Source organism: Cynoglossus semilaevis, chromosome 12, assembly GCF_000523025.1.
Source record: "Cynoglossus semilaevis isolate Cse_v1.0 chromosome 12, Cse_v1.0, whole genome shotgun sequence".
NCBI lineage: Eukaryota > Metazoa > Chordata > Actinopteri > Pleuronectiformes > Cynoglossidae > Cynoglossus > Cynoglossus semilaevis.
In genome coordinates, this window is record NC_024318.1 from 7,605,551 (window position 1) to 7,621,202 (window position 15,652).

Here is a 15,652-nt window from a genome sequence, read left to right on the forward strand (position 1 = left end):
TGACTTTGTTATGCACACGGTTCACAGCCAGCACAGCGGCTATGACTAATTAAGACTAATTACACTAATTCTTTCATTAGAGATAATTATGTTCTCTTCACTGATGGTGATTATTTCTACTTGAAAAGTTGAAGTCAAGTGAATGGCTGCACTAATGGAGTTTCACTTATTTGTCTATTTCTGTGACTCTGCAAAGTGATTCATTCAGATTCACAGAACGTTGTTTATTATAAATTAACCAAACACATATGTTAAGGTAACATATTTATTAAATATTTATTATTTTAGTGAACATACAATTAAATGGTATACATTTAGACAAAGAAAACTGCAGCCATTTACCTTGTGTTGAACGCAGTAGCTCCTGCAGTGCGTCCCCAGTCTGTCGTCCACTCTTCTGCCTCTGGACTGTGGAGAGCAGTTCAAGTGCAACAACATTTTTTTTTTCATCTTATCTTTGAAGTTAAGGCAATATTGATTAGTGCCCAGAGGGGGTGGGTGGGTGCTTACTCAAGCAAGAATAGTGCAGTCCAGTCATCAATAAAGGTGTCAACAGCTCCCATTGACAATCACTGGGAGGAGAGGATCAGGTTCATTTTGCATAATGCAACTCTGAACTTCACAGCTCAGCTAAAGACCCCACACCTCCTCACTGTAAACACTGAAGGTTATACACACTCTAAATACCATGGACACCTTTTCTCACCAGACTCATGTCAGAATAATGAATATAAAGTAGAAGAACTTCTCATGTATTCAAGTTATTCAATGATAACCAGCAGATCTCTAACAGGGATTTTATTGTCCTAAACCACAAAGTATTTTTATTCAACAAAAAATAAAAGGCAGTAAATAAAATAATGGTTGTAATCAGTCCGGACACTTTGTCATATATTTAATAAATGTGTCAATAACGCATGGCTACGACTCATATTTGTCCTTATAAGACTGTTTCCAGTTAGTATAGCAGGATTTATATATATTTATAGCAGGAAAAGTATGTGACTGATATAATATCACTAACAAGAACTCATGTCAGTAACGTCTCTGGAGTGATGACGGAGAGACGTGAGGCCATTGAATGCTATTTTAAGATAATGTATTTTCCTGTTATTTTTGACCTGTCAAAATGCCACTCAGGTAAAATGTAAGCAACATTTTCTAGGAGGAGATTTTTATTTATTTTTTTACCTGAGAATCACAGACCAGCTAATAACGTGTTCTATATATTTTCATTTTCATGTAATTACTGCTACATATTTATATGTTTATATTTATATTTTATGATTTTATTTAACGAAATCTCAACTCTTGATTCATAAAGCTGCTCAGGCAGCAACATAATGTAATAATAAGACAAAACCTGAATAAACCATCCTTCTTTACCTTCTTTTCCCTCAAAAGCTTTAACACGTTAAACCCAGAACTCATTTGGCTGAAAGGCATCTAAGAAAATTTGAAGAACATTCACCTTTTTTTCCTAGTACTCCTCTTTTCTCCTGTGTCCCGTTGCATACTTCTGCTTTAATGTGTTGTGAAGCCATTCTATTACCCCCATCTATATTTAATACAGCCTGGAAACAGTGGTCCAGGTAGCAGCTGATTGGCTGATGCACCGTCAGAGTGAAGTGAAAGTGTGAACTGAGCCTGCAACAGTCAAGAATAAAAAGGAAATACAGTGGAAATTCTCACCACTTATTGTTTGAAGGGAGACTTTGACATGAGGTTGACCAAACCTGAGGAAGGACTGATGAGGATCCAGCTCCTTCCCAGTTCCTGCAGTAGAAGGCACTGTAGTTTGAAATGTTATTTCTGTTAGGACACTTATAACCTTTGAGGAAAAACCACAGTGGGAGTCCTGGAGGAGGAGGGGAGCAGAGGGGGTAGGCTTAAGGGTGTGTTGGTTATTCATATGCCATTTTTAGTAAGGTTGACACACAGCTGGAGAATTAGCAGCAGATTCTCCGAGGGTGAGAAGACCTGCTGATGCCGTCCTTCATCGGCAGAGCTTCACTTCTCGTTTGTGTTAAAGCAGCTCCAGTGAAGAGATGAGACGGGCAGGTTTGGTCAGCGTTCACTGCCCTCGTTTCCATTTTTAGACACTCTCCTCTCTGTTTGGTGACAATGCAACAAAAGGAAAAATACAAGAATGAATGTTGTGAAATAGCCTTTAAATAGTGGCTGTCATGAAAACGCTTTTTCCACTGGATGTTATTCAAATCTAAAGCATAAAGCATGTGCTCCTCTCCTCTAAGCTCTGGAGGTTAAAGCACTGTTCTCTTTCTAGATTAAACAACCAGCCGCCTTCCTTTTTATTTAAATGACCTCCAAAATGTTCCTGTCCTGTCATAAATATCCACTTTGGATTGTTTGTGTTTTCTCATTTACCAGAGGGATTTACGATCATTTGTCACCCGGTGTTCCAGAGGGTTAAAAAAAAAAAAACACTTGCAGCTTCTCTGAGTCTGGAAGCTTGACTGAATAGTGTCGCATCCATTGAATATTTATAACCAATTATTTTTCCGGTTTCTGGTGTGGAGACTTTCTGGTTTGAAAATGAAGGAAGGGAGGATTAGGATATGTTCAGATTATTGAGTGGGCGTTGATGTCTGACACATGAGTACTGTACTGTTTGTTTGCTGAGGATTTGGTCATTTATAAGTTTGTAATTAAACGCAAATGTTTGTCTTTTGTCCATTAGCCCCAACACAACTATAGACACACAGTGCTGAAAATCACACTGATGTCTGACAGACCCTAATGATGGTTCTGTATGGTGGAAAAAAATGTACACAATCACAATTTTTTTAGCTGTTTTATCACAACTGTAATATGTTATTTTGAGTCTGAAAAGGAAGAGGCTGCGGCTGTGTATACATGTTACCAAAAAACAGTGCTTCTAAATCTGAGCTGCGGTTTTCTGAAATCATCCCACACAGCAAGGAATGAAGGTTTGATTGCAGACACAGTTACAGCAGAGATGAAGCCAATGTCTGCTGCATCCATTTTTATTCTCTCTCTCCTCCGCAGCTCTGTTTTCTACCGGCTTCTACAGTCTTTTTTTATTACTAATAACGTCCTCCAAAGTGTTTGCTGCTTCTGGCATGATGACTAACATTTCTTTTTTTGTTTTTTTTTTGTACAGTAATCAATGTCATTGTTCAGAAATTATAGCCCAAATTCCCTCTCAGCAGCTGAACAAAATCCTTGTGCTTGCAGTAGCAGCGGGAACTGTTTGTGCTCGAGGCCCCCCTGCATTCTTAAAGTCCCAGTGTGTACGTCGAGATATAAATAGTGCAGCACTGCCATCACAAAGCTGTGCTATAGGGGAGATGCCAGTTTTTCCCCTCCGTCTAATTCAACCCACACGATGTCCTGCCTCTGTGACCCCTGAATCTTCGGACCGACAGCTTTAGCCGCTGATGGATTTGTTCTTATTGATGAAATATCAAGGATTACACACAATCCTCCAGGGCTTTTGTGCAGAGTGTGTTTTGCTTTCTCTGAACACTACGAGCCGCACACAATTAGATTTTATTCGCTCCCCAAATTGGATTAGAATTCTCTAAAAGAGTTAAAAGTTTCACATTGAAGGATTCACTGATGCATTGCTAAGTTTCATTAGCACCAGAGGCAAGAAAGGGAAGGAAAAAAAATCAAACGTCTCTTGCAGGTTTTATGCACAAGGCTGAATTCTTTTATCTTCACGGCTCAGGCTCATGTACCTTCTCATCAAGTGTGTGAATGATGCAAGAAGATCAGAGAGCATTATACATGACAACAAGCGGCTGGTGTGTAGGGCAGTGTCTCGGGGGAGAGTTCATGTCTGTACTGATGGTAGTCCTGACTGACAGCTTAGTGACAAAGAGTGACAGATGCCCTGTATAGTGTGCGTGTGTGTGTTTAATACAAATAAAGACAAGCTAAGGACAGACACATGAGTTCGTTAGAGGACGTACTCTGATATTATTTTGTTTTTATTATGGAGAAATTAGATTAGTAGAAGCAACAAATAATTATAATATTATAATTGTTTTTCTTACTATCATAATTTTTTAAGGGCTTGTAGCATCACCCCCTCCAGCAGATGGCATACTACGACACCACCGGCTGTCAAGCTCTGTCTCCATATGTAACCCAGTGACAGACTGGTGAACTGGCTAGGATGAAGCCCACTCTCCCACAATGACTGTTGCAATTGGCTTCAGCCCACACCCCACAACCTGCGTCCTTGAAAAGGTAGAAGATAAATGATTTATAGATCTGTATGCTAAAAACTATATTGTGGGCTTCCTACATGACACTTTTATATATAATATAATAAAATAATATTATATAATATATATTCAGAAATTAGTGGCGCTTTGGCCCAGAGGCAATGTCTCTGTCATTGGTGTGGAACCCCAGGGTTCACCTCCTGGGCAAGTTCGAATCCCGGTTAGGGCGGTTAATACCTTCCAGTGGACTCACCACCCGCAGGAAGGTTTGGTACGGTGCAATGTGATTTGGGTGGCGACTGATTGATGAAATATCAAGGATTACACACAATCCTCCAGGGCTTTTGTGCAGAGTGTGTTTTGCTTTCTCTGAACACTACGAGCCGCACACAATTAGATTTTATTCGCTCCCCAAATTGGATTAGAATTCTCTAAAAGAGTTAAAAGTTTCACATTGAAGGATTCACTGATGCATTGCTAAGTTTCATTAGCACCAGAGGCAAGAAAGGGAAGGAAAAAAAATCAAACGTCTCTTGCAGGTTTTATGCACAAGGCTGAATTCTTTTATCTTCACGGCTCAGGCTCATGTACCTTCTCATCAAGTGTGTGAATGATGCAAGAAGATCAGAGAGCATTATACATGACAACAAGCGGCTGGTGTGTAGGGCAGTGTCTCGGGGGAGAGTTCATGTCTGTACTGATGGTAGTCCTGACTGACAGCTTAGTGACAAAGAGTGACAGATGCCCTGTATAGTGTGCGTGTGTGTGTTTAATACAAATAAAGACAAGCTAAGGACAGACACATGAGTTCGTTAGAGGACGTACTCTGATATTATTTTGTTTTTATTATGGAGAAATTAGATTAGTAGAAGCAACAAATAATTATAATATTATAATTGTTTTTCTTACTATCATAATTTTTTAAGGGCTTGTAGCATCACCCCCTCCAGCAGATGGCATACTACGACACCACCGGCTGTCAAGCTCTGTCTCCATATGTAACCCAGTGACAGACTGGTGAACTGGCTAGGATGAAGCCCACTCTCCCACAATGACTGTTGCAATTGGCTTCAGCCCACACCCCACAACCTGCGTCCTTGAAAAGGTAGAAGATAAATGATTTATAGATCTGTATGCTAAAAACTATATTGTGGGCTTCCTACATGACACTTTTATATATAATATAATAAAATAATATTATATAATATATATTCAGAAATTAGTGGCGCTTTGGCCCAGAGGCAATGTCTCTGTCATTGGTGTGGAACCCCAGGGTTCACCTCCTGGGCAAGTTCGAATCCCGGTTAGGGCGGTTGGTACCTTCCAGTGGACTCACCACCCGCAGGAAGGTTTGGTACGGTGCAATGTGATTTGGGTGGCGACTGCTGCCCCCGCGACCCGGTAACGGATAAGCGGATGAAAATGGATGGATGGATGGATGGATATTCAGAAATTGTGTTAAATAATCATTGCTTTATCTGTAAAAAATAGCTCCAGTGTCCCCTGAAGCCTTGGACAAGTACTTCTTTAAAGAGGAGATCCTTGTCCCATTATCTTGTAATTCTGTTTAACCTGTGTAAATAGATTCAAATGGGCAACAAACATGTTGCTATTTGTTGCTAACACTGAATATATTTGCTTTTCTACCAAAGCTGTCTGTTTGACACCCTTTGGTGCTTATGTCCAATCACTGCGCGCACAGAAAGAATTGTGTTGTGTTTGTGTGTTTACCACCTTCACTGGGTAAACACCTCACCACAAGCTGTTTTCCTCTCTTATATTTTCAGGTTGTTAAGCATGATTAACACAGGCCTGTTCTTAATGATGGTACAAATCGACGACTTTGCTAAGCCATATTGTAAAACCAGATCTGAAACACAAGCGCTATTCTCATGTTTTTGTATAACCTATCTTCACTTCTATTGCTGTTCTTGCTACTTTTCTTTTCGCCTTTCTATTTTCACCAGCTTTTTTAAATATATAAAAGAAATAGTCAGACAACAGTTCTTAGCATGTATATCCCGAGCACAGAGCGACACCATACGTTCAGTCACTCAGTGATCATTGCTGCCCGCCTGATATTGTTGGCTTGTTAAGCAATTCTTGGTTAAAAGTTGTGTTTGTGAACCAAATTGTTCGAAAAGAACATACATACACTAAATACAGTTATATATAAAGATATTTGTTAATGTAAGAATTATAATAAAATGACCACCAACATGCAGATGAAGCAATAAAACAACACTTTATTTAAGACACAGCAAAATGGTACAGTCCATGAATTATGTTGAAATGAAGTTTATAGAAAAAGCTCATTACTGCGGGTTTTATCCTGTACAATATTTGTGCTAAGACACTATAAATACTTCACTGTGCACAAGTATCACAGTATGTGAAGCAGAACACGAACGTATGTACAAAAATCCCCGTAGCAAATTTTCCAAACATGTTTGCTCCCTGAACGAAAATAACAAAGTAAGTACCTTTTCACCTTGACAGTCTTAACCTTGAGGACAAACTCTCAAAGCCATGGTTAAAGCGTCAACACTGAGTACTCAACATGAACATTATCTACAGGACTGGACTTTTTATGTTGTCGTCCTAACAATATGAACAGTGTCACTGCGTTACTGTTTGCATTAAATAGTTAAACTTCTATCCTACAGAGAAACACAGAGTAACAGATGAGTGAGTGATGCTGACTCAGTCTCACCTGCACACTCTGTTTTAAATAAACCTACTTTAGGCCTCCAATGTCACAGCAGCAACACAGACACAACAAAACACACACACGTATTACATTCAAGACTTTACAAAACACTGAAAACACTGCATCTACAGTATGTGCTGACGTAGCAGGAGAGGTCAGAAATTCAGCAGCAAACGTAAAGAAATTATTTCGATATGTAAAAAACGTGAAGTACTAATGGAATGGTTTCAGTATCTACCTGCTAGAAACGGTTCTCTCGTCTTCCAGGGTTCAATATCACAGGTTTAAAGGGGTCAGGGTAAAAACCTTTAAAAATCAACCTTTTTGTTTTTTATATAAAATTAGATTTAAAAACATTTCAACTGAAACCGTACTCCTTGCTGCTTGCTGTCGCCCTTAACGTACGTACTCTTGGCACATGAGTACCAACGCTTTTTTTGTAAACCTTTCATACTCCTCTTCTAAAAAAGCTTTTAAAGTCAGGCCACGTGAATACAGTAAAATAGTTTCTGTTCAAGTTTAGAGAAACAGTCAAAGCTTCCACAGAAGACGTTAAGTCACATTTAACTTTAAAGAAAAACCAACTGTCAGGACGGCATCCCTTTCATTTCCTTTGAGAGAAATTCCATTTCTCTGTTTTCTGCAGTACTATCTGGTTCCAGCACGTGTGCTAAGTGCACTCTTTTTACTGACTGCACAATGTTCAGTTCCCTTTTCAAACCACCGCCTGTTTCCCTCTTGACACAGTGCAGCACACATTCAGCCTCTCAGGTGCATCAATAATTTATAGTGCACGGTTGGACAAAACTGAAACACAAATGGATGTTTCACCTCATAATAAAATGTCACATAATATCAAGTAGAGGATAAGTTGGTGAAGCTGAGCCAAATGATTCAACAGGTGTCAACCTGATCTTTGAAAACCACACCAGCATTTCCAGTTTTCCTGTAAGTCTAGTCTCAAATGACAATACGTTTCTCTAGTGGTTTTATGACTGTGGCTGCGGTTTGGCTCATCACTAGGTGTTTTAATAATTTATAATTTAACATTTTAAACCCTAATAATGTACATTCTACATACAGTTAAAATAAACACACATTTCTGTGCCTTGTGGTCACACATTATTCACAGCTATGCTAGACTGAAGAGACCAACTACGTCCTAGAAATGTGTCGACCAAATGTCATAAATAATACAGCAGATAAAGAAGTTTCGCTCCTTAATCTCGTAAAGGCAGGTTAAACTTTAAGGACTTAGAGGGTGACTTTTAGATATTTCTAAATGTATGCACATAAATTTACTCTGTTGCAAAGCTGTGTTCTCTTATTAAATTGTTGTTTGTTTGTTTTTTTTTAGCTAACTACTTGGAGCTAAGGGCTGGGCTTTGCAGACTCTGCATCTAGTGGTCTTCACTGTATCATGGGGTCATCGTTGGGAGAGGCCAGAGTAGGAACACTGACGAACTGATGGCTCTTGCCGTCCCTCGGGCCCAGGACACTTTCAGGTACGGTGGTGAAGGAGAGGTGGTCGTGTTCCAGAATGACCAGGTGGTCCTGGGGCTTCTCCTTCTTTAGGTAGAACATCTTCCTCAGCTGCTTGAGCTGCTGCAGCTCACAGAAGGTCTCCAACACCACCAGCATGACGATCAGCCCCAGAATCAGGTAAACTAAACAGAGAAAACACTGAAGGTTGTAACGACCTTGTGAGGAAGTATAGAATAAACGACTAAAGCAGTTACATTTCTCACAGCACACCATGGTAGCTGTTGTAAGCTATTTTCAACTGTGTTCAAGCGGTTCAATTATGCTCCATTGGTTTGACAGACAGCAATGACATCACTGCCACTGTTAATGTAGCGTGACTAGGAGAAAGTGTGTACAACTGTGTAAGCTTCCTTTGCACAAACACACTTTTTTTTTATCACAGCCATTGTTCCCCACACTGTGCCGTGTCACTGATGTGTCTGGGGCTGACTCGGACCACACGCCCACACCAAACATGCAGGTGACAGTTCACTAAATCTACACAGTTCCAGCTCCCCAGAATTCATAATTAATCAATTACATGCTTTTCTTGATTGTGGCGGTTTCAAAAGACTATTTCAACAGTAGAATTTTGTAACGTGAAAAACATCACTCATGGTTATTCTTATCATTCTATGTAAGTGAACCAGCGTGAGTTCACTGATTTATAAAAGATGAGTGAATTAAAGCTGATGCAATTATGAAATATCATCAGCAGACACAGATAAGCAGCTGCATTCTGCTTAATTTTTTTTTTTTCCTAGTCATTCGTTTTAAATTAAACTGGTATATTTATATAGTGTACAGACAAGCCTTTGCTTTACAAGGGAACAGAACACACCCAGCTGCTTATGTCAATGATCAAAGTCCAACAACACTGAACTTGAGCTGAAAGTAATAATCTTGTGTGAATGACCATAACATCACCTCTGATATTTTGCAACTATTTAAAGAGTGGCACAAATGTAATGGTGTGAATTTTTTAATTGTTAAATTATTTACAGAAGGGGAAAGGGCCTGGTCTGCTTGTGCAAACACATAAAAAGTAATTTCCTCTTTCAGATAGGAAGCATCAGAATTTAGATTTAAATTCACAGCTGCTCCTGTCTCCCTGCAGATCGATGTCCAATCAAGAAAGCACCAAATGTAAGGTGATTTTGTCGAGAATGTTACTTTTTTTAACCGTACATGTGAAATTATCTCAACATTATAGCAAATGATTGATATTATGGTCAGCACAAACTTGATAAGCCAATCCCGAACAAACCCGGCAGCACTCACCAGTGATTCCCACTTTGTAAAGCTCCCTGAACTTCTGGTTCGCAGCCTCTCCGGGCACATAGTCTCCCAGACCGATGGTGCTGAGGGAAATGAAACAGAAGTAGAAGGACTCCAGGAAGTTCCAGTTATCCTCCAGAGCCGAGAAGATTGAGGAAGAAGCAGGACACGGCCAACGTGGCGAGCAGAGTGGCGTGAACAATGCCTACCAGGGGTTTAGATAGGCCCCAGCGTGTGTGTATGTACATGATGGGCCTCCTGGTGCTGAACACCATGATCCTCTGCACCACAGCAGTGAGGAAGAGGAGGGTGAAGGGGATGCCGATCACTGAGTAGATGATGCAGAAGGCCTTGCCGCCGTCGGACAGGGGAGCTGTGTGGCCATATCCTGCACAGAAACCATTGTTTAGGTTTCATATAAAAAAACAAGGAAACTGAAATGACTCTGATTGGATGATATAAAAGAAGATAAAGACGTCATAAATAGGTCTGCAACCTTCAAAACCAAGAGCCATTTTATGGTCAACAAGAGTCACTAAAACCTTTCAACCATTTAAAATGTAATAGTGCAGTTTATAAAATGTATTTAAATCCTGTAGTTATACTACAGATCCAGATAAAGAGGACAGTGCAACCTGGAATTTTAGTTCAACTATGTTCTACAGTATCTGCAGATATAAAAAAAAAGCCAAAAATGTACAAACATTATGTGAAATATATGTAGAAAAGACCCTGACTTTGTTTTATTCAATATCACTTTAATGATGTTCCCATCTCGTGTGAGTAGACTTTGTATTTGCAAAGTTTAAGACTATTTGTCTTTCCACTTTACCTCGAGGGTTTTTCTTTTGACTTTCATGTTGTAGTGTAAAAAATTCATTATGACAGATGTCTGCGTCATCACATACAGTAAAACACTTGATTCACTTACTGAAGACAGGAGTTCCTAATTATTGTTGGGAAACAAACAAGCATGCAGAACCAAAAAACTATACAACACAAGAGTTGATAAACATAAGGATAGACAACATAATTCTTAACAAAAAATTTGCATACAGGTGTATTAGGACTACAAAGTGCAGCCTTATTGTTATGTTTTTGGCTTGTGGCTGAGTAATTCCTTTTTTTTTTCTGCTGAGAATAACATGTTCTCATGAAGTGGCATTAGCATGAGTGTCCAAAATACCACAACTGTACATGACAAACCGAACAGCTGCTCATTTGCATCAGCAATATGTCATTAAGGCACAAAAACACCTGCATCTGCTTGATATTACTTGGTGCGCAGTTTGACATGTGGAACTTAAGAGTGAATTTATGATGGCATTCAATTCCCTGGCCTTTAAATGCCTACGGTGAGAACTACTAAAGGTAATGTGCTGTAAAATTGTCTCCCTGGTTTATGTAGTAACTGCTTTGTCTGCTCAGCCACTCAGGTATGACTAAATATCCAACAATTACAGTAAGCAGATGTAAAAAATACTACTCCAATAAAACCAACAAGGAAATCCACTCCTGACAGAATCATGTTGTGACTTTAAAAATGACACTGACGAGGTAGTGCCGGCTGTCGGCCACTGTGCATCTGCACAATCTCCCATGTGGAAATCTCTCAGATAAGCAGTGCTATGTTGTCAGGCTAAAGTTCTTTAAACAAAATATGTATGCGGATGGGGCAGTATCTCCAGATCTCTGTACAGTACATTTGACTCTTTGCATAATATCGTGCAAAGCTTTTCAAATATCCAGAGACTAGACTAAATGAAGGTGAAGGAATGTTGACATATGTACCTGTTTGGCTAATCCTGTCTTTCAAGTTGGATTAACGATTCTGCTCTTTTCTGCAATAATGTTATACAATGAAGTACAGTCGGAGACTGCTGGGTGGAATACTAAATACATGGAATACATGCTCAATGCATACTGCATATACAGTGTTTCCTGAATAGAACAGCAACTGATTATCCTGCTGATTACCAGTAGTTCAAATCTGTCCTCTGTGGAGGACATTTGTAAACCATTTGTAAACTACAGAGGGCCTGCCAAGTTGATGACAAACATGCTGGCAATTGGAGTTGGACAATCTTCGAATGTTTTCTTTTTTCCAGTGAAGAACAGCAACACTGCAAAAAATTGCTTCAATTTCCTTGATTCCTGAAGCTTTCATTCATTTCATTGGTGCTTGACACTGCCCTTTTCATGGCGTGTTTAACAGACATCTATTCAGCTGTTACTTTCTGTTTCCTCCTCCTTTAGTCTCACGCACTACTGGGCAGTGCCGGTAGAAGGGAGTTTGATGAAATATTTGTGGTTTGAAAAAATAATATTACAATAAGTGCCTGATGAGCTTGATGACAAATACACAATGTACAATTTGTACAGTAGGTGATGTCACACTGGCTTTTAGAGCTTAGCAGCTTCTAAGTGTTGAGATATTTAGGTGTACAGTAGGAATAGAGAGACAGCCCTTGCGAGGTTAGGTTATTATTTTGAATTTGTCACACTCACAGGTCATGATATACTGTACATTCTAAACTGTTTGCTTGTTGTTGTTGTTGTAAGGAAAACTTTTTAATTACTGCAACAAGAGTGGAATATTTGGACCACATATTAAGCTGTGGAGTCTACTGATTGCACACTGGGCGAAGAGACGACATGTCTGAGGCAGCATAGGATTGGTAACATCCTGAGGTTGTGACAACAAATACAGCACAGATCATGGAGTTAGATGGAACTGTACACCTCCAAAATAATGGGACAAAGAGAATAAAATTAGACCGTATTTTGAAACATTAACCACACTCTAATTCAGTGTTATTAACCCTGCATTATTAGAGTTGCATCACTGGTATTAGGTTTATTTTCCATCTGTAAAGCAACGTCAATCAATTACAAATTAACTTATTAAAGTAATGTAAGATTATATGAAGTAAAATTCAACGTTGCATATTTCAGTGTGTTGCAATGTGACATAAAGCACACGATGTACAAACTTGCATGAATAAATAATAGCTGATTCAATAAAAAAAATATAGAGAGAACTGACATTGTTATTTAAAATGCACGAATTGGTCGACAGTGACCTGCACTTACCAGTGGTGGACAACACCGTGCTGGCGAAAAACAGTGCTGACGTGAAGTCCCAGTTCCAGTTGACCGAGGCGTTGTTGAGGATGGAAACCCCATAGTTGCTGGCATCCAGCGCCTTCTTCAGAAACCGCTCCAAACGCTCCTCTGTGATACAGCCGTTTTCCTGCAAGAACTGCTGTTTAACGGCTCGCAGCTCCTGTCGCAGCTGGTCCTCATAAGGCAGCTCCACCGAGGAGAAGACGACGGCCCCGAATATGAGAAAGAGGAGATACCCAAGGACCAGCGACACGAAATACCACGTCGATTTGTGGTTCTGGATCAGACGCACGCAAGAATTGCTGGCTAGAGACTGAAGCATTTTAAGAGGTCTATCACCTCACTCTTACTCTGCTAATTAGTACTGGATTTGAGTCCCTAACCTGGACGTTATTTTTCCGAGATGCCCTTCAGGAAGAGGGATGTTGTGAGACACAAAGCTTCGCCGTGGGCTCTCTTCCCCTCCGCGCAACCTGCTCTGTCGCGTGATGCTTTCAGGTGCACTCGAAAATATCAGTAAAAGCAAACAAAAGAAAGCAAGCAGAAATGCTTGGATGCCACTCTCTCCTTGTGCTGACACGAGGCACAGTTCTACTGTAGCTCGAGTGCAACATCATGTGCCCCCCTCTCTTCCCTAAACTATTCATGTTTACCTAGATTATATTCTAATAAATAAATTAAAAACAAGTGTTCTTATATCCATATGCAGCCCATACGGATATCAGGGGACAAAAGGGGGGTGACTGCTCTTTGGCAGCCAGTGGCAAGCAATTCTACTTGGGTGGTTGCAGTACCCCTGGCTCTCTATTTGGGTGCCACTGATATTGTAGCCTGTTGGACAATGTATTTTATATATATATATATATAATGAATACAAATGCTAAAGAACCCCATTTGGTTTGGAGACACAAAAGCAGATTTTTGCCTGTGTATCACTTTAGGTTTAAGTTTTCGATTAAGTTAATGTTTCTGTTACAAACAAAGTCATATTTCTCTGGCGTGCCCAAATACTAGGTCAGTATGCCCGCTTTTTGTGTTATGACGTTCTTTCTAATGTAATTACTCTATTTCCGAGCCTCAGATGGTGCTTGAAGGCATCAAGTGATGTGTCGGCGACAAAGGCCGAGTGACGTATACACCTCGTTACTTTCCTATCAGGTTATCTTTTCAGATGTCTTTCACATTCTTCTGGTTTCTTTTCAGTGTTTAAACAGCCCATTGTCGCTCATTTGTCCCAGTTAAGGTTGTTAATAGTGTCACAACGCGCGAGAACTAAGTGCCGTAGAGGATTTGGCTTTAAGGAGAACTAGCTGTTTACGAAATACGACTCGTGTGATTTCTATATAGCATATAGTATAAGTAAGTATATATAAGTAATATTTTTGAAAAAAAACACCCTGTTAACAGTGATACTGTGTGGGTATTTAAAACAAAATAAAAGACACAAAATATTGATTTTATTTCTATCCTTTTGGTTTTTCAAAACTCAAAAAAAGTTGTTTTCAGTCTAAGCAAATTAATGATCTATTAGTATCACCCCAACATCAACATACATGTACATGATGTTGACATAAAGTTTTGACTGAATAGCACAATAATGTAGGTGTTAAAAAATAACACCTACATTTATGGTCTTTTGCAATAAAAGTAGAAAGGTTTGTCACCCCTCATTCAAGAAGCATCTTAAGTTTTAACTGACTGCTGGAAATTTTCTGGTATTTAACCATGGAGAGGCTGAAAACCTGGGCTGTTGTAGTAAATAAACAGGTGACCACACCCAAAACCGAAGGAAGTGTTATGATCACAAGTGTTGAGTTGTGTATGGGGGTTTGTTAGACACTACTGGAAGATTGGTACCACTTGATTCTGACATTTCCAAGACCTGTAGTTTTTTAAGTAACCACAGTGTTACGGTAATAAGTATTGTCAATGTAGTAATAGAAATATATTCAAAACATAGTCAACGTTAGTTAAGTCACAAGCTATACTGGTTGGATTATAGATGAGAGTTTGAATAGTATTTGGGTTATTTTACCCGCAATGAATTGAAATCAAGAGAGACAGAAAATGTATGCCTCGTGTCAGACACGAAGTAGGCAACCTGACCACCAGAGGGCCTCATGATCTCATCAGATGAAGCCATAATGTCAACCCCTGGGATGACCACCGTGAATAATTTATATTCCTAATTATAGAATTTGGTTCAGTATTTTCTTTTTAATGGCACACAGCCACTCTGATTCCTCCCCGTAACAAAAGGTTGGTGTAAAACGCGACTGGGCTTGAGTGTCTTGCTCAGTGACTCATTTGCATCAAACTACACTTGTATTTGTGGATCATTTGTGGATAATTAACAAAATATGATTGAATGATTTATAAATATATAATTACTGTTGTTATTCTTATTTCATATGATCTGCTATTATATTTATCAAAAAGAAACATTTGGTATCACTCTACTAAAAATATTTTAACAGATATCTTTGTTCAAAAGCTCAAAAATTAAAGGTAAACAGTTTTTGAACAGTTGAATTTTTCAATGAAAAATACCTGATGTACCTAAATACCTAATGTACAAAAAACCCCAAATTACCTAAACCAGTGGTACTGAACTGAAACTGTTGCAATGTTTTTTTTTAAAAATGTGTATACTTTTTTCTACTTTTCGAATACAAACAATTACTCTTTGGTGTTATGGAATAAGAAATAATCACTAAATGTATTTACTGATCTCATATTAACTGATTCAATATTACAACATTGTGACATCTAAAAACATTGCACGGCCATGGCCGCG

The 15,652-nt window shown here is 39.1% G+C and overlaps 1 protein-coding gene across 1 annotated transcript; it reads right to left on the bottom strand.

Moving 5' to 3' along the window:
- Window positions 1-6,443: 6,443 nt before the first annotated feature.
- Window positions 6,444-13,478, bottom strand: kcnk1b (potassium channel, subfamily K, member 1b). The gene is given in 4 exon segments (XM_008321830.3): window positions 6,444-8,594; window positions 9,733-9,884; window positions 9,886-10,117; window positions 12,823-13,478. Coding segments are annotated over 4 exon segments (996 nt in total). The 5' UTR covers window positions 13,178-13,478; the 3' UTR covers window positions 6,444-8,337.
- Window positions 13,479-15,652: the final 2,174 nt, after the last annotated feature.